Source organism: Botryllus schlosseri, chromosome 12, assembly GCF_051294905.1.
Source record: "Botryllus schlosseri isolate E-star chromosome 12, Bs_hap1, whole genome shotgun sequence".
NCBI classification, from domain to species: domain Eukaryota; kingdom Metazoa; phylum Chordata; class Ascidiacea; order Stolidobranchia; family Styelidae; genus Botryllus; species Botryllus schlosseri.
This window is the reverse complement of record NC_137247.1, coordinates 12057054-12081720: the sequence shown is the minus strand read 5'-3', so window position 1 is coordinate 12081720 and position 24667 is coordinate 12057054. Positions and strand designations below refer to the sequence as shown.

At 40.5% G+C, this 24667-nt stretch overlaps 1 protein-coding gene across 1 annotated transcript; it reads right to left on the bottom strand.

Annotated features, from left to right (window-relative positions):
• Window positions 1–1890: 1890 nt before the first annotated feature.
• Window positions 1891–12865, bottom strand: LOC145451972 (cytochrome P450 10-like). The gene is made up of 11 exons (XM_080330193.1): window positions 12665–12865; window positions 10634–10855; window positions 10408–10565; window positions 9303–9428; window positions 6248–6323; window positions 6056–6180; window positions 3672–3799; window positions 3404–3563; window positions 2752–2878; window positions 2251–2365; window positions 1891–2172 (listed from the first exon to the last, which is right to left on the bottom strand). The coding sequence occupies exons 1-11, from the start codon at window positions 12750–12752 to the stop codon at window positions 1971–1973; spliced, it is 1527 nt and encodes a 508-aa protein (XP_080186319.1). The 5' UTR covers window positions 12753–12865; the 3' UTR covers window positions 1891–1970.
• Window positions 12866–24667: the final 11802 nt, after the last annotated feature.

The window sequence follows — 24667 nt, the reverse complement described above, 5'->3', positions numbered from 1 at the left end:
CGAGATGTCTGATTCGTCGAGTAAGCTTATTTATGGACTATATTGACGATGATTTCGTAAAAGTAAAGCAGTTGTTGCTCTATGCTACTCAGTGTGCCGTGAGAGCCACTCAGTGATTTTTTTTCAATAAAATATTCGTTGAATACAAGAATTTTCTTCGAGCATTCCATGCCGTGCAACAGCAGTAAGCACTGTATCGTCATTTTAGAAGGTATTCGTCATCATTAGGATATCACGGGTAAAACAAAAAAAACACAATAAAAAACATGTTTTAACAAGGGGCATGTTTTAAACATGTGTGTTTTAAATTGATTTTTGTTTTAAACACAACCCTAATTAGAACTGTGCCTGTTGCTTTCCTCTCATGCAAAACAATATAAATATCATATATCATTACTAAAAATCCTGGATTTCATGATTGTACGATGCCACGGTAGCTGCAGATGCATCCCGCGATTATACGTTGTATGATTGTGTAATGTGTAATTGTATAATGTGTATACTGTATGTATACTGTATATGCTCAATTAGGCAACTACGTAGAGTTGCATGACCGAATTTCTATCTTCAGCACGCTAACTGACAATCAATAAAGGCTTTCTAATTTCATTACGTAAGGTGTCAGAGGTAGCATCCGACAAGCCTTCCAATAGTCGCGTCATCAGCTTGTCAATCAGGCACCAACAACTCTATGATAGCCTTCATCAAAGATCATCCCGGTTGATCCATGATGACCAATTGATCACACTGATCTGATCATGCCGTTCGAGATATGCGGATCTTACCCACAAAATGCTTGTAACGTCTGATGAAGATATTTATCGTGTTGAAGAGTGGGTGAATACTTGATTAACATAGCAAACTGTTCCATACCGAACAGGGCCTTTCAAGTGACAACGTACCCAAGGATTGTCAAACCTTTTAGCTCGAGGGCCCGCATTCATCTGAACCATAATCCATTCGCGGGTCGCATTATGGTAAAATTAGGATTAAGTCAAAACACAATGTTTTATTCGATTATATTGTGACCGAGGACGTGGAGATAACATAAAAACAAATCAAGATGATAGCGTACACAAGTCAGACACATTAACGAGATTTTACAGGCTGGTCCTGGTCAATTGGTCATCCTCGATAACCATTAACCAATCCATCGAAATTTGTGACGAAAGCCGGCTGTTCCGGTTCTTAGAACAGGAAGAATATGAATTTGCTTACGAGCACGGATCTGTTTACAGATTAGCTGATTCTAATTTTGGTTTAATATCAGGATCAGGACACACAATGCTGACAGCTTCATAACGCTGTATAAAACTTGCCTTTTTCGCGTTTTATATTTGTGAAGACGGCGTCAACTTAATTTACCGTTTATTCGAACATTTTATTCATCCGCATCGTGGCCATACGCCTGTTCAGAAACCGGAGAAAGAGAAGGATTTCATCAATTTCTATGTAGCCGGACTGAATCCAGATTTTGAATTTGCTATGAAAGTCGGAATTTAACAGGATTTTTCCACCGACATATGAAAAATTGACTGCAGCAGGATTGTTTCGGACTCTGAATTGGAAACTCACCAGGCGGATTTTTTCGGATTCAGAATTTCAAATTACCAGCCGGAGTAGGATGGATTGGGAATCCGACCATCTTGTGTGTAACTCATTTCATTGTGTCGTGACTATAGCTTAACATACGCTGTACAATCGAGAGTTAATTCTGTAAATCGAATAAATTAGGTTTGCGAGGGACTTAATTACGAGGATCTTTCAAGAAGTCAAAATAATATTATTATTTTGTCAGAACTGAGATCCACTATCGCAGCAACTAGCCGTCGGTAAGCTGACAGCTGATGTCCTGGTAATTATCATTTTACCTTTGGCATATCCGTGACATAATTTTACACATATTCAGTATTTATTTGTCATAGACAACTATACCATGGCCGTGTTGAGTGGCCTACACTACATTGATGTCACCGCAACGGGATAAATGAAAATCGTGGCTTCTCCGAAGGGATTCCTGTTGCCCGAAATAGCGATTCCATCGGTCGGTGATGATATTCGATTCTAAAGTTTTTGAGAGTTTCTATCAGCAACAACTTCATCTCCTGGACAGCAAATCTTCGACCAGGACATGCCCTGGCCCCCATTCCAAAGGGGCCTGTCAGTGCAAATCTATAAAAGAGTAGGACAGCTTTGCCGAGATACCAACATAACGATCCAATACCAACGCAATTGCTGAGTTTTATGTACCTGCTGATATGCTTATCGGCTGTTAACCATCTCTCTGGCATGAATTCGTCTGGTTCCGGGAAGTATGTGGACTCTCTGTTTTGAGTGGCGTTTGCTGTGTTTATGATCATGGTACCTACGGACATGAAAACTGTTTACTTTGTATAGTTTTGGACATTGACGATAGGATTGTGTCAGATATTGTGAAATAAATGGCAATATATGACGCGTAAAAAGAAGTGGAATCCAAATGACACTAGGAAACACCAACAGCCTAATCGTATAGCTGTTACTGCAATGCATAGCGTTATTACTACATGTTGGGCGCCTCTTGGTCGTATCGATGGGTCGAGAAAAAAAAGTGAATTTTGATCTGCAAACGATACCACCACTCGACTTTAAATTGATTTCTCGATCTTCTGTTAATCATCGATGACATTGATTTTTACGAATGTTTTGTTCGGGCCTTAGGACAGACGCAATACAGAAAAAGGGCGTAAAAATTTTGGTCATGACTCATACCTGCCGGTACATGATATCCTGACAGACTTGTGTCTTGTTGCATCGTACGAACATGGCAGTGTGCCATAGGATAAAGCCGCTGAACCTCTTTCAGAAATGCTCCCGTGTACGGCATGCCTTCCACGTCCTAATAATAGCATAAATTGATCGCGAATAAATAGCTTAGCAGCAATACACCTAATCTTTTCCAATAGCATAGACTGTTTATGTATCGTCGAACCGGCGTCCGGAATCGACGTTAACGCACAATTCATTTCTTAAGTTAATGCAATGACGTCATTCATGGAACGTCTCTCTATCATGGCGAATTATTGACCTTATTATTGCTTGCACTTCAGCTAACAACGATAAATTACTCAGGTCAGTCTATCACTCGCTAGTTTACATTTAACATGCCTAGCCCAAGGTAGAAAATTCAGTTATAGGCCTACATGCATGAAGAGGTCATGTTATAGAGCGTACAAGCGTTTCCTATGTTATTCGCAATAACTTCCCTATATTATTTACATTTAGAGATAATGATCCAGGTATACTCGGAATTCATGGGAGCAGTTAATTTCATTTGGAGACGAGGATATATGGCGGGGAAATTTGAATATCCCTAATATAACGGTTTGCCACAAATAGCTACATAAAAAGCTTTTGATCAAACCTTGCCGTCCAATGGACTTGAATTCAAAAAGAGCATTTCAGCTCTAAGCTTTTCTTGAACCTCCCCATTCAAAGTCGTGCAATACAACACCATCGCCACTGCCTTCGCGGTAGTTTCGATCGATCCGCACAGAACGTCGAAGACAAGCGATATTTTCTCTCTGAATGAAAAAAAAACGTTGCAGCAATTGTACGCTGAACCTGGTCACGGCCAGAACGCATGCGATCAGATGTGGGAGAATTGCCTCGCACAATCAAGTTATTCCTACTTTTCAGCCAATACAGCGCTTTCCATTATATTGCCAAGCGTGGTTCCATTCAATTCACCCGCATCACTCTTCCTTGTAATGATATTCTTCGTGACTTCAAGACAGCGGAGTGCCGCTTTCGATACGTTCTGAATGGAGTTACTTTCGTTTTAGTAACTCGATTGCGAACCTGTTCAGTGTGCACTGGAATGTTACGCACATGTCGCGATTTCAATGTCAGATGAGTGTCATTTAGTAGCATACGTCCAGGATACGTATGCCTAGGGTTACATTTAAAACAAAAATCAATTTAAAACAAGCATGTTTAAAACAAGACCCGTGTTTAAAACATGTTGTTTTACGCCATGACGTCACGAATATGCAATTGTGACGTCACAGCAGTGTTGGGATGACTCGAGTCATGACTTGACTCGAGTCAGACTCGAGCCAACTTTTTCGTACGTCTTGACTTGACTCGAGTCACTTTGGAAAAATGACTTGACTTGACTTGACTCGGAGCTTCAAAAATGGGCATTGACTCGTGACTCGGAGTAAAATTTACGAGTCAATTTCAAGTCATCAAGTAAATGCTGTCGAATAAATCATTGTATCTTGTCTATATTCGGATTGTTCAAGATATACGCCGGCGTTGCTTGTGAGAGCAACCAGTCATTCACTGATTCTACGTTACACTGATCCTCCATTGTTACATCACATATAAATTGACCCTGACCCATGTTTTTAGTAAACCTTGATTGACCGCAAACTAAACGATCACAGCTTACGTTGTCGAAGTAGTAGTGGTAGAAGATTAATCTCAATAGCAATGTGTCCCTGTTTCTTAGACGGCTCCAATGTCACGTTGCGCAGTGCTCCTCTTGTATGATTTGAATCGAACAAATATAGTTCGTGCGTTTATATTCTCACGGATGTGTAGACGGGTAGTGTAGGCTATTGTACCATATCAATTTGTTTCAACTTCTCGAAGCTTCGCATTAGGTCCTATATTTCGAATGAAAATAACTGACTGTATCATGCAGCTGTACAGTTACTCTTGTATTTTATTGGCAGTTCTACGTGTGCGTGAGGGATACAGCGTCTTTTTGCATGAATATTTAACTAGATATTCGTTATTTGATTCAAGATAAATGATCAATTAATCTGTCTTTCAAACAGCTAGCAAAATGTAATGACTTTGAATCATCACCCGTACTTCAAAAATTCAATTTGACTTGAATTGTGACGTGAATCGTGACTTGACTTGACTCGACTTGACTCGAGTCACCTCCAAAAAACGAGTGACTTGACTTGACTCGAGTCACCTTTGAAAATCGATTGACTTGACTTGACTCGAGTCAAGATCTGCAATGACTCGAGATGACTCGTGACTCGAAGGTAGTGACTTGATCCCAACACTGCGTCACAGTGGATCAGCCTTGACAGTGATCAGCCTTTTGAGGGTTCCAACCATCTCATATCGTATACGTCGGCAATACCGAGTGGTAATTGTCCGTATAGGCTCATACAACATGTGCTTTGGATAGTATTTACACAATTATGGCATCATTTTACAACTTGAAAAAACACAATATTTTAAAGGCCTTTGTTTAAAACACCGTTTAAAACATTTGTTTAAATGCAACCCTACATATGCCAGGCTATGCTGAAACTGCGTTCCTTACAAGTGAAAATTCATAAACTATGGGCCTACGTGAGATATACACTTATACACTACAGCTGTACAGTGAGCCAATGATGAGAGCATATGATAAATCGACTTTTTTCCAGGATTAGGCCTACTTATATGTTCGGTCTATCTATAGTTCCATCTTGTGCAATGGAACTTTCGATGCGACGTAGAAATTCTGATGAAACTGTTGCTGCAAAGGTATACAGTTACGCAAGCGGAGCTACAAAGTACGCATTAGTGGCCTACTGATACTAAACGAACTATAATAGCGATCGGAGTGTGGCGCACATCCAAGTTCTGAGCAATCGGATATGCATGGGAAAAGAAGAAGTGCAACAAATAGGGATTGTAAAAGCTGCAGATAATAAACAAGTCATCTCATGATTCGAAACTAGCCGGATCTAGAAATTTTTGGCTTGGTTGATTTCGGTCTATATTTCTTCCTATACATGCGGCTCTGATATTTCCGGTTAGTAATAGCACTAAGCTTTATTATTTTTTCAGTAAATAAGGCATCATAATTATAGCGGTCACCGGTCAAAGACCGTTGGTCATTCCAATTGCTAATACGCTAAAAATAGAGGATACGCCTTCGCTGCTAGATGAAATTGCATAGCAGCAGGCGAGTGTTATTGCTCTTTTGGTAGGAGTAATCGTTTATCTACGCGACTGGGTATCGTATTTATCGCATACAATTATACATGATATCACAAACCTTGTGGCTACGAATGTCCCAAAGCCCCAAACCAAAAATTGTCGATGTGATGTAGTCCATCACTGTTTTAGTTCCGTGGAAGAGGTCCGAAAAATCATTTTCGATTTCCTCTTCCGTCAAAAGTCCTGGAAACAAGCACCTGCGGTGAAGACAGTTCGTCTATATATACACTCCGTACGTCTCTTTCCATACCGAATCTGGTGTTCAGCAAAAAAACGCCTGCCATTTCGAGGGCCCACGCATCCAAAATTGAGCAGAAGTTTGGCACCTGTGAGTAAATTTCGTGGTTTGGTTAACGTTATAATGTTTCGGCGACTCGCTAAAAGGCAAGTGGTCACGTCTGACGCAATACAAAGCCACTGATTCTTCACAAACTACCTCATTTGCTATGGGTAGGCTACTCAGTAAAGGTAGTTGAGCACCGACTTTACCAAGACTGCGCGATTGTATATTGTCAATTACGTCACAATTTATCTATGTCTTCACTTCATAGCTGGACTATTGCAAATATTCCAATATACTTGATGGTTGCAATCGGTCATGGACAATGGACATGGACCAGAACAGAATTCAGTATACTTGTTTGTAGTAAATTACACACCTTCGTGGTTCGGAAGACTGTTTGTTTCACTTTCATTTTATCTCGCGAAAGGGTTCCAAGTAGGCTTACCATATTTTGGAAATCAAAAAAGAGGACACTTTTTCAGAAATTTGCAAGTTGCAGAACCGGAGTGAAATTCTCAAAATTCGGTTAATTTCTCCCCACTTTGTGATCGGTTGACTAAAAAAAAAAAAAAAAAAAGGTCATCTTCTCCGCTCAGAACTCAAAATAACGTTTTTTACTCCGCATCGCCAAGTGCAGGGGTCGGCAACCTTTTGCTTGTCACGGGCCAAATTTCGAGTGTACAAGTTTTTGGCGGGCCGGAATTTTTCCTAATACTATATTTTACGCTGACGTCGGTATATTATCCTACATTGCTGCAATCTCAATCATACCAATGACAAAACGCATGTATTTACACTTCAACAACGCAGAATAAATGTAACAATTGATGCAGCTTGCTTAGTGAAAGGTTTGATGAAGCAAGTGAGACGAAGCAAAAATCAGACCATATTCTAAATGGGCGCCCGAAATACGTGATATTAGCTTTGCTCTTCGTGAATTTCATTGTTCAAAACTATTGTTCCCATGCGTGCGTGCTACCAAAAATCGATGCAATTTCTTTTGTATTTTTGGTCATGCTGCCATAAACACCAATTTCAAGAACGTACTCTTTGTCAAAGTCATGCAGCCATATGCTCTTTGTGCGAAATTTGTCATTCAATTCAACTGCATCGCATTTGAAAAAGGCCCATTTGAAATTTTCAGGCAATGGTATTGGCGTCCACATTAAACGGAGTACTAAATAGTAATAATTCATTTTGTAGAATGTCGGAAAAGCGGATGAATATTCAGTAATTAAATTCCATTTCACAGTTACAAATGTAGCGTTAGTACTCGGTTTTCTCTCCGAAAGTGAGCATTGACTTATTTGCACTGTTGACATTCTCAGAGTCGTGGATTTTTTTCGAATGCGCCTCAGCATCTCATGTATTCAGTTCCCCCCCCCCCCCGAAGTTGAAAATTCAATTTGTTCAGGTGTGACGTTAAATGTACCAGCACAGCACGATTAGCTACCCATTTTCGATTACGAGATTATAAGTCGGCGATATTTGTATTTTCTAGGAGAATGATATTTTAGTTCAGTTTATACAGTCGTGCAAGCTGCTCGACTTAATGCGCGAACATGGCAGATTTACAGGACATCGCCATATTGATTCTCTGCTTATAGTAATATCTGGCGTAACTGTTGGTGATTCAGTTTGTGAGACAAAATCATATCAACAGTTTTCATCATTGTGGCCGAAACACTATTCAGGTTTGTTGTCTTGGTGCACAATGCCATCTGGTGAATTAAACTATAGATAACCAACCCTACAGAGGCTATTTATCTATTATTAAACAGCGTGAGTTTGAGATTTTGTCATTGCGTCTGAGATGTTCCAAGTGTTTTTGAAGCAGGGGAAGGACACCTTTATTGTCACACCCCATCAGAATGGTAAACCCTTTACAAAGTATGGTAGCCTACTCCTTCGGTTGCGAGATACACCCGATTGATAAGCACTGATCTAGTCTACTCTACAGACAATCTCCATCTCCTACTTTAACCGTCTTCGTTTTATGACGCAACAATATACTAATATACGATGTAGGCTACTTATATCGTAGCAATGCCACATTCTTTCCAAACATTGCTGAACTGCAGATTGAAACTCATTATGAAACGGCGGGAAGAATTCTTGTGATAAGACTGATTACTAATTATTATGTCGCGGGCCGGACGATTTCGCTTGGCGGGCCGGATCCGGCCCGCGGGCCGTAGGTTGCCGACCCTTGGCCAAGTGGATGACTAAAAAAAAAAAAAAAAAAAAAAAAGGTCATCTTTTCCGCTCAGATCTCAAAATAACGTTTTTTACCCCGCATCGCCAAGTGGATGACTAAAAAAAAAAAAAAAAAAAAAAAAAGGTCATCTTTTCGCTCAGAGCTAAAATCACCGTTTTTCACCCGTCGGAGCTTCACGTCTGTGCTAATATGTGGCATATCACTCGCAATTTGCTCTAAATCTGCTCTAAATCCTTAAAAAGAGGACAAAATCTCAAAAAAGAGGACAAAAGGGCGTCCTCCGAGGACACTTTCAAAAAAGTCAAAAAAGAGGACAAATCCTCTTAAAAGAGGACGTATGGTAAGCCTAGTTCCAAGTCACCGTAACAATCGTGCGCGGTTAGATCATATCCTTTAAGAGTGCGTGAGAATGATACTAATCACATAATTTAGCTCACGTGGCAATATCAGATGGACCCTGTCGTCTTTATTTGAGAAATAATAAATAAATATACATTAGGACTTTGAAAATCGTGACGCCCTCACAATTGTGTTCTACAATAGAAACGCAACGTACTGATTGCTATAGAACCATTTTCAGGCCCTTGCAAGTAATAAACATATACTTGGATAGAGCATTACCCACAATAATATGTTGCATTTGGTAAAAGCTAAACTATATCTTGAAACTTTCTTGCCAACATCAAATTTGTTCTCAGCCTCACATTACAGGTTTTTCGTTGGTATATTACATAGTTGATCTCGAAAAGCATAAACTTGCTGGAACCTTATGGCCCGAATATACAGCTTCACCAGAACACCTACTTCGCCTGTCGCGTCGTGGTGTCGTCGAATGCACGTGACCAAATCCTTGCAAACATCCTGCTGCAGGGCAGTGAATTTCCATACCATTTTCGGCTTGAGCAAAGCGTAATTGATTTCTTGTCTCATCTGGTATCAAATAGAATTTGTAAATAAGGGGAAAATTATACAGGGCATGGATTAAATTGAATATCTTCTGAATATCGCCTCTATCGTCCGGCACCCCGGTGGTAGAGATTTAAATCAACTATCTTCCTTCCATCTCGACAACCACATATATATTCAGACACTCCGTGATTGTATTTGTACAATGTACACACAGCAAGCGGGCTCAAACCGCGCGCATTTCAAATCAATATAATTCAATAATTTCTTTCATGGGTCACAAAGTCATAATATAAGTAATCGAAATAGAATGTTCAATTTCTTGCGTATAGACTGATATCAGACGGAAGTCGTCTCGATTGCAAAATTGCATTGCACTGGCGGGATGTAAATAGCGTAAGTACCCTTAGATCTGTATGCTAATTCCACTCAACGCGGCAGCACCATAATGCGACTGCAAAGTGTACAATAGACACTAGACAGTTACAATACTTTCGCTTTGCTACGGTGTAATATATCTATCAGTTGTGTACGTATTCAACACGCTTCCGTCGCTGACATACAATATTGTATAATTTGCATTCATATGCGAAAGCACGTTCTCGTTTTTATAGGTAAATGTATTCTGCAAGCTTTGACAATACGTAGTATACGTGTGAGTGAGGCAGCAAAGTTTTGTAAAGTCGTTTTCGAATGTTCGAATGAAATGACACGCGCAGGCTGCTCATAAGATAGGATTACAAGCAATCAATAACCACCGAAAATGCATCCCCATCAGTATCATTTTTATTGTCATTTCTATCAATTTCTATCAACAAGAATTGTAACGCAGTGATAGGTAAGAAAGGAGTCGAAACGACCTGGCGAAGTCAATCAATCAAGCTCACGGATATCGATCTTATTCAGTCAATCCGATCCGAGTGTTTCGAACCGGATATGATCACTGAGCTATATAAACATATGATACTTTCGAGGTCACCTTGGCAACGAGTTATCAACTCACCCGATACCAATCGCGTCCTTCCATGTTGACAACACTCTCTGGCAGGTCCATCCAGTTCTTTAGTTTGGTTATACCGGGAATTCGTAGCCTAGTAGGCGTCTTGCATTCAGTTCGAAAGAGCTTTTCGGTGTCCGCTGGTGATCTAAAATACACCGTATCTACAAACAACAAAGTTCGGTCGAATTAGCAGCATTCTTTCTGAAGTGAATACTGAATGTATTGTTACATGTGGAAAATATCCTTTCTTTGAATATATCTCCAAACTCTTCGTGACGTTTGTGCCACAATTTGTGGATGTGCCCCAGCCGAAATGTGGTCCACGGGGCGTAGTCCGGGAGAGCGCCGATCACAGGATAGCCAGGTACTTCCGGTATATCGTCAAATGATAAGAGACTTTTGGTATGAGACGCCGAGCATGACGGTGACATTGTAGTAGCATGACTGCAAGCTACAATATTTGTTATATCGGATTAACATCAGTTGATGATGCGTCATTAAAATATAAAACGGCAACAGCATATATCGCTCTCTTATTAGTTACATTGCTGTAATTGAGCTATATAGTCAGGATTGCCATCGACGTGTATCCAATAGTTAGGACTGCCGAAAAATCTAGGCAATCTGATTCCAAGTATCCTAAACGCAAGATTCGGGACGTTGATGATGGACGACTAAAACAGTCATCCCTTTCAACCAGTATGGTGGCTTTTGGGGTGGGCGAGGTGGGCAATCGCCCAGAGCCCCCCCCCCTGGTCGAAGGGCTCCCCCTCTTTGGTTTACCGCTTTTTTTTCAAGTTTTATAGCGAATAGACATGGAGATCCGTGTACCAATCAAGAAGATGATTCCGTACAGATGGGTCAATTACCAAATCTCTGCATTTGTTAGAAAAGTCCCATATCACAATAATCATCAAGTCTCTGCATGCGGCAGAGGTATACTTAGTTTTGATGTAGTCTATCCTTGCAACCATGAAATAATAGATATGACCATGACCAAATCCCGCGCCTGGCTCAAAGCTTGACATGGTGCAGTGCTTGCTTATTTAATGATGTCAGCCCATAGCTTTCCAGTATCGCTATTCTATTTAGGCCTGCTTCAAAGCCGCGTCATATAGTGTCAAATATACACAACACGTAATTCCTTTCCACATTGCGCACCGATATTAGGTTGGTCATAATAGATGCGAATGAGGGGTCTGCGATCTAATACTTATAGCCCCCCGGAAGTCTTGCCCATTGCCCCCCAATCGTAAGGCCACCACTGCTTTCAACCATCCCTAATCAGAGTAATCACTGTCACGTTGAGATCAAATTGGGGTGAAGGGTCGCTATTTGGATCGTCCTCACAGCTTGTGAGCCATGATAGGCATTGAGAATATCAAAAAATGAATAAATATGTAAATATGAAAATATGCAATCATCTTGTAACTAAGGACAATAGAGTTATGTAACGCATTACCTTTCAAATGTGTTTCAAAACACACTGCCCTCCCCATTTCCGTTTAAAATATGGACAAATCTTATAAATATGGACGGTAGCAAAGTTAGGGGTACTCGCAATTTATCGATAAACTTTTTAGATGTATAGCGAAGATAGTGCTTGTAGATAGCGAACCGTTACTGGCAGATCGCGGGACGTTGGACTATAATACGCGTTCCATCATTCGTGCCTCGCATTGTCCAGGTTCGCGACAGATGTAGCATCGACTAAATACGGGCGACCATTTCATTTGAGCATAGCGGTGTCAAATTCGTTGATTACATCACAGTGTATCTGTGATTTTCCTTCATGGTTGTCATTGTGCCGTTATCTTATGGCGAACAGTCAGGTCAATAAATTATGGTGTAATTAACGTACCGGTAGTTCTGAAAGCAATGTTCTACTGTAGTTTAATATACCGCCAATTCCCTATAGTCCTATACGAAATGTACCTCTATCATAAAGTGAATGCTGTTACAGATTTTTTTTGAACAGTGTTAAACGTAACCGTGGATTGATGAATATACTCTATACACAGATGCTTTGTCTACAATCGCGAACTGCGACATCATGACTTTATACCAAGAATATCTATAACTCCGCGCAAGTCCCATACCGGGGTTCTAGATAACCATGTACTATTATACTAAATTGAGTTCGTTTGTTCATTTTGTAATAAAATCACGGACGATGCTAGATCTATCGCAACCACCTGACAATATTTCGACAATGTATCGATAACAATAAGCTTACGGCATATCATCAGTTTCGCCATACCTTTTGCACGTGTCCAATGTTTCTGACATGAGCGAATATTTATCCTCGTGTGTCTGCTAATAAAAGACCTGCACTTTGCCAATTCCATTCTCTCAATACTAAGTAGTCGAGGGCCACTGTCGAATATACTTTCAACATGCGGCACGGCGTGAAATATATAGGCTTACATAGTTTTACATTCTCTCATGTATAGGCTAATACAGTTTACATACGGCACGTGCGTCTATATGTAACAACTATTCTAATATTAATCTGGTTATATTAATTTGAATGCAGTTTTACCATTGTGACTATGGTATATGTGGACGCGCGAGATTGAGAAACCATTTATAATTCAACGTCATCAAATTTACGCACGACGGGACTTGCATTTTGAATTTTGCAATATTGTGGACACGTATAAAGATGTCAGCTTGTGATGTTGTTCAGCAGTACCATGGGTGACCGTTCGAGTGAAAAGTCACTTATTTCCAGTGTTGTGACTTGTGAATACCGTAGCTGGTTGTACTACATTGAAACGTATATCATGTTCTATCACATTTTTAATTGTCCATGTAAATATACAGTTTAATAGTGCCGTTTGATCAAGTCGTATTACGACTGATTTTCCAACCACTATGGGTGCACATATGCATCGCGTGACAATTCAATCTGGCATTAGACCGCTAATGGTACGATGACAGCCAATCATACAAGCAGTAATACCCTATTTATTATAAGCTGTTTTCAATAGACGCACGGCCTATTTGTGCGTGCGTGCGTGTATGAATACTGAATAGCTTACATCACGACATATGCATGACACTAAGCGATGGTTGAAGATGAACTTAGCGATTATAATCGCTAATAATATATTAGAATAATAATGAAATAAGTAATAATTGGTATTATGCACGTACTTAAATAGCGATTCGAACTCAACAGTTTCGGGAAAAAACGGAACTTCCAAAAACGATTTCTAAATGGTCCGAAATTATTTTTGAACTGCTGACAACACAAAGACAGCCAGTGGGCAGAGGCTGACACCGTACAGTCTGAAAAAAATTCGATTGTGCTCCAACAACTACATCTATACTGTGGCATCATAATCGCGATGATGCAGACGCATTCATAATTTATTTTCTTTGAGTCCGTAGCGTCTAGCATCTCTGACCCGTGACCCCTATAGCAGGATTATGTCTAAGTGCCGATTCTATATCCAATATTAATTAACTTATTTGAAACTATGCAATTGGTGTCATATATGCTGTTGTGTTCGAATGAATAATACGGTGACTCTTTCCAAGGTGAAGCGTGAAGCCTATAGCCCAGGAGTCTGGAACCTTTTTCGTCCGAAGAGCCATATTGGCCCAATTTTTTACATTTTAACTCCGAATGAGCCATACATGTCAATCAAATGTTACGTCACAATGGAAAATTCGTGACATCATGGTAGCACTTATACAAACTCACTACATGGGATTCGTCGTGTGCGCCTCATTTGCTCTGTAAAAACTCGAACTAATCCGTATCGTTGCAAGTGAAGGCTAACAGCCCGATGATGGAACGGCAAAGAGTCATTACGTTTGCACTAGGTCACGAGGTCGAGGCGCCATGTGACAGATATAGCCCGTCCGTTCGTCTGCGATAGTATACGACAAGTCCGTTGTCTACGGATGTCAGCTTACAGTTTATACTTAACTGGCACTTCCGCAGTAGCTGACACGAACGTCCTGTGTAGGGATGGTGTGAACGTGAGGTTCACGTTCGCGTTCTGTGTGTGAACCTCGGAAATTTTGAGGTTCGCGTTCACAACAGAACCTTGGTAGGTTCTGCAGTGTGAACCTTTTTCATATATTACAATTTTCACGTCAAACATCTTTGGTTCAAATTTATTGCATTTCAACTGCGGGCCACTTTATATGTATGGTGCTGGCAGCATAAACAATCAACACTAAGCGAGCATGCACCTTGACAATCTCAAAAGTTTTCTCGAAATATCCAGCTTTCCGTTTGTGAATATTTATTAATGACTCTCTGCTGCGTGAGCTTGTGACCTGCAATCACACAGCACCAAGAGCGAAATACACTACATGTAGTCAGCGAATGTGATATCGTTTTTATGATGTAAAAATCTAGCAGGCGTACGGGGTCAATCTTGACTTCATAAGTTTACTTATCATAAAAGTCAAATTCGTGCGATTGGGGTGTTGGCTACACCTGTATAGCTTGTTAATGGGGCAATATCGGTAACAAGTATAATAACCCGTTTGCAGTCTGCTCAATATCCATGTAGCAATACCCAGACGCCGAATACACTGTCCGGTCTGGGCTAGACAGTTAGGGCGTAAGCTTATATTCCCTGGCAAGTCCTCGTCGAAATTGTTGGCAAAGCGACGGAAGATAATGATTTTATGGGATCATTTGATTGTCTCAGATGATACATTTAGCGACGTTTAAAACGTCAATATGTACTTCAGCATGGTGGAATTTATGTGGCCCGATTCCTCGCTAGGTATCGTGTACTAGTACATTAATATAGGCTATCACTTCATCGAAATATAGGGTTGAAAGTATCAATATGACGTCACGTGACCTCATGAGGTTCACGTTCGCGTTCACACAGAACCTTTCAAAAAGGTTCGCGTTCACACGAACCTGAACCTTTCAGAGGTTCACACCATCCCTAGACTCCTGTGTTCTGTGTAGTTCTTGACTGGCAGTTGAATAGAGACGACAACAATTGCCTTTTCCAGATATATTGTACAGTAATTCGGATAGTTTTAGCAGTAAGTTTCAGCGTACATGAGTCTCGGATATCTCAGTCAATTACTCGATATGCGCTAGGTAATATAGCAGCGATAAGTCACGTGATATAGCAATATACCATAACAGATTGGAGATAGATGGAGCCAGAGCTCCTACACTGGTAACCTTATTCGAGCATGCGAAACTTGAGCTGCGAGAACGCAGAACGGGTGATAAAAATAGCTTCTGGCAAGCTTCGCCACCCCCACCCCCCACCCCCACCAGACCCCCTATGAGGTTGTACCTTTTTGGCCGCTACTTATCAGAGACATCTGTTGTATTGTTTAGAGCAGTGGTTCTCAAACCGGGGTACGCGGCACCTTGGGGGCGTGAAAGAATCTGACGGGGGGCGCAAAGCCGCAGTTAACTGAAAATTTGAAAATACCTCAACCTCATGCTATTCCCGCTGTCTATCGTCCGAATTTCCTATTTTAGAATTCTCTGATCGATAGCCATAACCTTCAATGCCATCAAACTGTCCGTTGGGATTGCTAGCATTCTGATTTCTCTCTTTAACATTTTGTGATATCACGATAAGTGTGGGGGGGGGGGGCGAAAATTTTCACCATCAAAAAGGGGGGCGTGTGTGAAAAAATTGAGAACCACTGGTTTAGAGAGGCAGCCTATATCGCATAGACGTGCCAAGAGCGAAAAATTTCTATAATTCATGATTGAAACGGTCAACAAGGTCGCAATCGCATATATATGGCTATCAATTTTTTTTTTAAATCTTCTCAATCAATAATCATCAGATTATATTTTCATCTGCCCAACACACACGCATAATGTACGTTGTACAATGCGATATACAAGACACGCAATGCCATGCAATGAACAGATAGGGGGATGCCGAACGACCAACCAGTTGGGGTCTCTTAACTTGTATTCACCTCGACCTAGTGCCCGATGTCACAGTCTTCTTCGATGTCATTCTTTCTTCGTCGGTCCTTTTTCGAAGCTATTTCTTGCTCTTTCTCTTTCTTTATCGGGTATTTTTTGCTGGGCTTTTTTGGATGCGCCGACGCTCACCACTACGGTATCTCCCCTCTCTGCTCACTTAATCAGATTTACCGGTTAAGCTGGGTGAGATGTTTTGGAAAATATAGGGGCCGTAAATAAAAATTAAACAGCTTCGGGCGAACCCGTTGGTATAATGACTTCGTTAGATGATATTATTTTGTGACCTCCTGTCTGCTATGTCAAAAGATATTGAAATCGCCGAAACGTACTAAACCAAAAGACGCACACGATTTCAAATTGGTAGGCTACATTTCTTCACTGACAAAAAATTTTTTCCCTGTAGCATGACATTTGTCTTGTAGGGTTCAGATTGCCAGGACAGGAACATTCGGCGCCAACCATTTAGCGCATATATGGACAATTAAATATGTATGAGGCAGTCCTTTGCGACCAAGGTTTGCTCGCTGTCGATCGTTCTGGCACACTTCTCTTGGCCTAAAACTTCTTATGTCTTGGTGCGTCGTGGCGCGGTAATGGCCGATGCTGAAATGTCCATTTCTATATATCATGCGAATTTTATCTTGGGTAAGGGTACCCAATGATCAAGATATTTGGCAACAATAAATCCAGCGCAGTGCGAAAAAAATTTGAAAAAGTTGCATCAATTTTCCAAAAAAAATGCCATGTTAATTCGCGAAATAATTTTGGGCCTCCTCCGAACTCGACCCCACCATCCAAATGGGGGGTTTGCGTGCGACAGTTACGGTCCCGATTAGACGCTATAGCAGTGGTTCCCAAACTGGGGTCCGCAAGACAAATTTTTAGGATCGCGAAGCAGCTCCAAAATATTCAACATGATCCAGAATTTTTTAGAAATTTGGATTTCTCCAATATAAAAATATTCAGGCAACTTCGAGGTGGTCCAAAATTAGAGTAAAAATATAGCATTTTGGTGCAAAGTTATTCAAACTGGATTTTTAGTCATGCTTCGCGTGATTTATTGAGACAAATATTTTTGATTTTATTGTTGGATATGTAGGATATACGCTTGTGCAATTATTTGCCTCAAAATTTATAGACGATATTATTTGTTCTACCATTAAATCTGATAGTGAGAGGATAAAAAAAGTCCATGATATGCCGCGTGGGATATAACGTAGTGGTAACGATATGCGCCTACCGCCCAGACTGCCCGGGTTCGATTCCGCGTCGGAGGGCACTTCCTCGACATTGCTGTTCATACGGCGACAAAAAAGAGTGCACCCACGATGATTAGAAAGAGCAAGAAAGCGCCGCGGAATAGAGACTAACGTCGGAAAATGGAACTGTCATATCGGACACTTGGCCGAGGTGAATGCCAGTTTATTGAACCGCAACTGGTCGTTCGGCATCCTCATTCATCAGTACATCGCATTGTGTCTTATCGCTTTGCACATTTTGTGTGACTTGTTCGAATGAAAATAATATTCTGTGACGATTATTGATTATCATTATAATAATCTCGCCAAAATTAAATGATTACCTCTAAATAAATGACGCCCTGCAAATTAAGCGACTCCAAATAACTGCACACTGAATTTTCAAAACACTACGTTTGGGCTATTCTAAATTTTTTGATATAGCAGCCAGGAGGTCACGTCACGTCACCAGGGCATCGTATGGTATGGTTTGGAATGGGAATTTTCCATACTCCATACCCGCCCAATCGTTCCATACCATACTTGTCAATTTTTCATACCACAGCAACCTTCTTCCATACCATATTTGATACTTTTTCCATACTTTCGCAACTTGCCCAACCTCTCAAGTGATATTGTATTTTTGATATGTGGAACTGTTGCGGGGCTTTTATTCTGATAATTTTGGATGAAATTATCCATTTAAACAGCCCTGATGCACCAATGATATCCCCAGTTTCTTTATATCATATGTCGTCAGCAATGTATGGTGCCTAATCATCGAAGACGGAACGTATAATATATATAGGCATACACACGGATTATTTGGAAATCACAAAAGAATCTCATGACATGTAAATCTACTGTGGTAACGGACTGCCAGCAGTAACATCATCTACAAAATTTCATAAGACCAAGGTATTGTGAAATCAGAAGATTGGTTCCCAACCCTTTCTTCTTTATTCCGCACAACCTAAAATATATATTTCCACCATTTAACATTGCTCCCTCCTATAAAATTTGGTGAGACTTGAGTTTTGTTTTGTAAAGACTTGTTGCTATTGGTGAAAGTTATAAGACTCCCAGAATTGAACAGCACGCAATAAAATGAATGACAGTGAACTGGTAACCGTAAACGCAATGTTGCGCCTCCGTCAAATGTATGTGTAAACCGACAGAAAAATAGGAAGGGTTTGAAATATTTCCAAATGTAGCGAGGTGGCACCAATTTACATGTGTAAATTAGGGTTACCATACGTCCTCTTTTAAGAGGATTTGTCCTCTTTTTTGAATTTTTTGAAAGTGTCCTCGGAGGAAGCCCTTTTGTCCTCTTTTTTGAGATTTAGTCCTCTTTTTTGAAAATTTAGGTCATATTTAGAGCAAAATGCGAGTGATATGTCGTAAATTAGCACAGCAGTGACGCCCAAACGGAATTCACCGAATTTTGAGAATTCTTCTCCGGTTTTGCAAGTCTCAAATTTCTGAAAAAGTGTCCTCTTTTTTGATTTCCAAAATATGGTAAGCCTATTGTAAATGCCAAACAATGCATGGGCCAGATAAACTTCCTGCTGTTATATATAATAGGCTTACCATACTTTGGAAATCAAAAAAGAGGACACTTTTTCAGAAATTTGCAACTTGCAAAACCGGAGTGAAATTCTCAAAAACCGGTTAATTTTCCCCACTTTGTGATCGGTTGACTAAAAAAAAAAAAAAAAAAAAAAGTCATCTTTTCCACTCAGAGCTCTAAATAACGGTCATCTTTTCGCCCAGAGCTAAAATCACCGTTTTTCACTCCGAAATACCCGTCGGAGCTTCACTTCTGTGCTGATAAGCGGCATATCACTCGCAATTTGCTCTAAATCTGCTCTAAATCTCAAAAAAGAGGACAAAAGGGCGTCCTCCGAGGACACTTTCAAAAAAGTCAAAAAAGAGGACAAATCCTCTTAAAAGAGGACGTATGGTAAGCCTAATACATAAGCCGCCATAAGCTACACTTTCGCACGCTACATAACTCGAAAAGAAATATGTCATTTCATCTGTAACGAGTCCCGCTATGCTGTCAATTAGCGAGTCCGCGATCTCCCTGAATACATATTGTAGCGGTCGCTGCAACGACTTGTTGCAAGACACGCTGGTATAGTGCTTGATTGGAGTCGACGCTACAGCTACAGTTCCCGTTGTACGCACTAGTCGACTGACTAATGACCGCTCTGAGTACTCTTGCAATCCTGATCACACACGCAGATCCAAGGAGAGAGAGGGAGAGAGAGTCTTTATTTTCATCGAACCAAAATACATAACAAGCGGCAGTGATGGTGGTACAGAAAATATGCGTGCACAGTATTCGGTATTAGATAGGAATGATCGATAAGACCGTGAAGGTCATCTAGTCTGATCACACCAGCATCAAACAAGTACACTTGACTCTGAACAGTCTGGCTGTAAAAAGATGTTTAGTTAAGAAAGGAAAACAGAAAAAAAATTAAACAATGGTAGCAAATGATCAATGAAGCAATGTCAGGGCGAGGTAGGGAGCTTTCTTTAATAGCACAGAGCAGCCAAATAGTAGTAATTAGTGGTCAGAAACTTGTAGATTTACCAGGATCAAATCATACTGCAACATATTAACGAATATAGAAAGAACAAAGTTAGATGTATCTAAATGTCTGTATACGACTCTGTGACTTAAGCGCGAGCACGCCCGCTACGGCGCTACACTGGCGATCTCTCAAAGCAGGTGCTTCGCTGACTACTTTATCGATATAAGATTAAGGTCGTGGGAAATGAGGTTAGGTGCAGGGTTGCGCGGGAAGATTACTGGCACCCTGCTGGGACAGATCTTACACATATTCACATACATATGAACGCTTATTATAACGAATCAGGTGATTTCAATAACACCATTTCGTCTGCGACTGAATAACAACGTATATGCGGGAGATTGCGTGCCGCTGTCCAGTCGATCTTCGCTAATTGGAGGCACTGATAATACGACGAATTGCTGAATTGCAAATAAACTAATGGGCCAAAATATTAGAGATACGATCAGCATTTCATACAGACGTTTAATAAACGAGGTTAATAATGTGAGTTTTTGTACGAATGAGTCTATACCCGACCAGAAACCCCTAAATTACCGACCGGTTCGAAACTATTTCATTAGAATACATCTTAGAATATAAATTTACATCACTACAATCATTTTGGTACAGCGGATCAAATGTCCATTTTCCCCACCAATCGGTGGGCCACACATTAGATTCCTTAGCCAAGATCAGGGTGGTGTCTATTCTTTTATCAGAGATAACCAAATTTCATGAAGTTTATTGCGTTTTGGAGGCCGGCATATCGTAACGTCGCTCCAGGTTACATATATGTTTGAATTACAATGATGGTTATATCAAATAGATATTGCGTGATGATCATCCTACCAAAGCAGAGAAAGTTATTTCAAAGTTCAACAAATAAAAATATTCACGTAACTTTTACATTATCAGAATGTACGATCTTAAAAATCCCTTGGTAGTTTACGAAGTGGAAGTTACGATATGCAAAATGCAAGTTGTAACGCGACAGCGGTCGAATATCACTCGTTTTTATGATATTTAGAATTGATTCGATTTGAATATTCATTATTAATATTATTTTCCTATATTACTATTTTCCCAGTTTCCTACATATGCGCGTAGCGCTACTTTGTTATCTTCAAATAGATGTCGACCGGGGTGGGTGAGTGATAAATCGCAATTTCAGATATGAACATATAGACAGTGGGCGATTTTCTGAGGTATGCAATCAATTTGACAAATCGAAAGGAGGTTGATTGTCATTATTCTGGCAAAACTGCCAAAGTATGGAGAAAGTATGGCAAGAACATTCCATACCATACTTACAAAATTTCCATACCATACCATACTTGCTCTCTTCCATATTCCATACCGAAATATTGTTCCATACCATACTTCCATACCATACCATGATACCATACCATACCATGCCCTGCACGTCACATCATGTAACGAAGTCATACCAACGGGTCCGACCGCCCGAAGCTGTTTAATTATTATTTACGGGCCCTACAGTTTCCGGTAAATCTGATAACGTGAGCAGAGAGGACAAGAAATTGATATCAATATATATGCAATTCCCGATCTTATTGGCCGCTTTTATCATGAATAGGGCTATGCACAATGATTCGAGTACTGAAATTGTACGCTTCTCGCCACTGATTGGAAATTGATCAACGAGAATTATAGTTTCGATACACATTTTCGCTGTAGAAGCCTTGGAACCTTGATTGGCTGTATCGTAGCATACGAAACATATGGTACAAAGCTACGAAGGTTACTGGACGTAGCATATTTCCGAAGTCATGATTATCCCACAACATCATCACCAAGTGAAATGAAATCGGTATGGTCGAAAAAATACCAAAGTATCATTTATGAGACGGATAACAGGCATTAGATTATTTGTGGTGGCATAAGATTTGGATATTTGAACTTATTGACGTATTATATCATGTTATGACGTCATAATGGGTGATACTCGATTACTCGACTCGACTCAAAGCATAATACGTGACTCAGAATCGAATCACTCAGCTCAGGTACTCGATATTGCCCAGCTCTAATCATGAATTATCGAAAATTTTCGCTTTCGCGCGTCCAGGCGGGAATATCTGACTCACTAAACGGCCCCCAATGTCGATGACAAGTAGCGGCAAAGATCGGATTGCCAAAGGGGGGTCTGGGGGGCGAAGCCCTCCATAAGTTTGGTTTATCACCGTATGGGGGGGGCCCAAGACTAACGTTTTGGGGGGAGAGCCAGACGAAGTGCTGTTAGGGCCCTGGTGGCATGTGGCGGAGGGCGAGGTCGATGTTAGGTCGTGGTCCGGTAATCCTGAAGACTGGCTAGTATTCATTTAGAAGAAATTGCTTGTATTTCGACTTGAATGCGGACATGCTAGACAATTGTCGAATAGCCGGCGAGATGCTGTTCCACAGTTGGGGTCCGGCATACTTGATAGAGCAATGCGTTTTCTTGTATTCAGTCCTGATCAAATGGTAGTTGCTAGTTGTTCTTCGTTGACGTGCGTGTGTTGTACTTGTGCGCTTTTGTCCCCGAGGTGAAGTAGTCGTTGAAATTCGGCTCGTTCGTGAGGTTTCGCCGCTCAGAGGTTAGGTTGATCACCCTATGAAGGCCAAGACCAGCGTTTTGGTGGTTGAATGTGAACTTGAACCGGTTGGTTGTGATTGATGATGTTGCCTAAAACGCAACTAAACTATAAACACAGCCAATAAACTGGTAGCAAAAAAATCAGCTAATCGCGCGTTAAATTGACAACGGAAATCCAAAGCATTGCCCGGTGTTGACGATTTGATAACGGTCCGCGAGTCATTTAAAAAAGCCATTAAGGGGCCCGTTTCTTGAATTTTCGTGAAAAGTTTGCTAACCATTATCGGCTATATAGCAAAGAATAATTACAGTCAAGTTAATGGTCTTTAACAGGACTTCGCGAGCTGCGCCTTGTAGACGTTCATAGTAGCCTACCATGTATAAATAATTTAATATATACCTATAATAAAAATAAATATACCATTAAATAAAGTTTCCAATATTACATTTAAGTTGCACACATGTGTCGCAATTAAATTTCGGAGTAATTGTTATTTTTTAAAGTTCACCGGTCCCCAACATGTATTTTGTGGATATACCGTTCCGCAAGGTCAAAAAGATTGAGAATCACTGATTTAAAGCATTGTTTTGTAATGTCTCTTAGTAATGTACTCAGCGATAAAATGAGAGACGACTTGTCGTAGTATTTCAATCAAACATTCACCATGGCCTGGAACAGCGATTCTCAACCTTTTTGACCGCGCCGTCTGTATCATTCGTGAAATACTTTAATTTTGTATTGTTATGCTACTGCTGTAATTGACTGTTGTTGAATAAATTATCTGTCTCCTTATCTTTATTGGACGGCAAACGCATTAATCCCACTGAGCACGCCATCTCGTTTTGTCGCTTGCAGTTTATGTATTCCCTGCTTGGCCTAGGTGGGTGTCTGATTTCAAAGACTACTCCACGTCGTTTCAACACTTTCCTATCTTTCCATTTTATTGCAGTTCTGTGGTGCTTTGTAATGATGAAAATATTAATTAACTGACACTGATACTGATACTGTAGGACAGTGGTTCCCAACCTTTTCCCACCCACGTACCATTTCGAGGTTTTATGCAGTGCTCGCGCACCACCTATACATAAGTTACGCGCGCTGAATGCGGTCAAAAATGTTGAGCTGCGAAAGGAAAATTAGCTATTCATTTCAAGGAGCAGTATATGATTTCTATAGTGGATCCATTTGAAATTCTTGTGGTCAAATATATTAAAACGGAATCTGGTTAGGTAAGAATCCCAATACTTTTACGACTAGGTCTCTTCCCCGTAGGCCGTCATTGGTGGGATTGCCCCTACCCACGACGACTACCTTACCACGACAACGACGACTTCAAAAAACTCAAAATCAACCCCACCTGAACTAATAACTCCCTTTGCTCGACAAAATAGAAACAGAATCTACCCGCGTACCACCTGGAAGAACTTCGCGTACCACAGGTTGGGAACCACTGCTGTAGTGTTACCATATTTTGGAATCGGTAAAGGAGAACATTTTTACCAAATCAGAAAAGTTGGTCGATCAAAACTGAAATTATCCGATTTCGCTATTTTTGCTGAAAAATTTGGTGGATTGACTAACAAATAGACCATCGCTTTCGATCGACCCACGAATTTCCTATTAACCGTCATTTATACCCATTTTCAATCGAACCTATCTATCATTTCAGCTGTAATAGCTGTAAAGGAGGACGGATTGCCAAAAAGAAGGACATTTAGGCGTTCAAAAACCTGAAAACGAGGACAAATCTTTCTGAAGGAGGACGTATGGGCTACATAAACTGAGCCATATAATCCGGGTCTTCTCAACTAGAATTTCTGCTTGGAAACTACACAACGGAATTTAGTAGCAGAATGCTGTCACCAATAATAACAATTGCTTGATTTTCACTCAGTT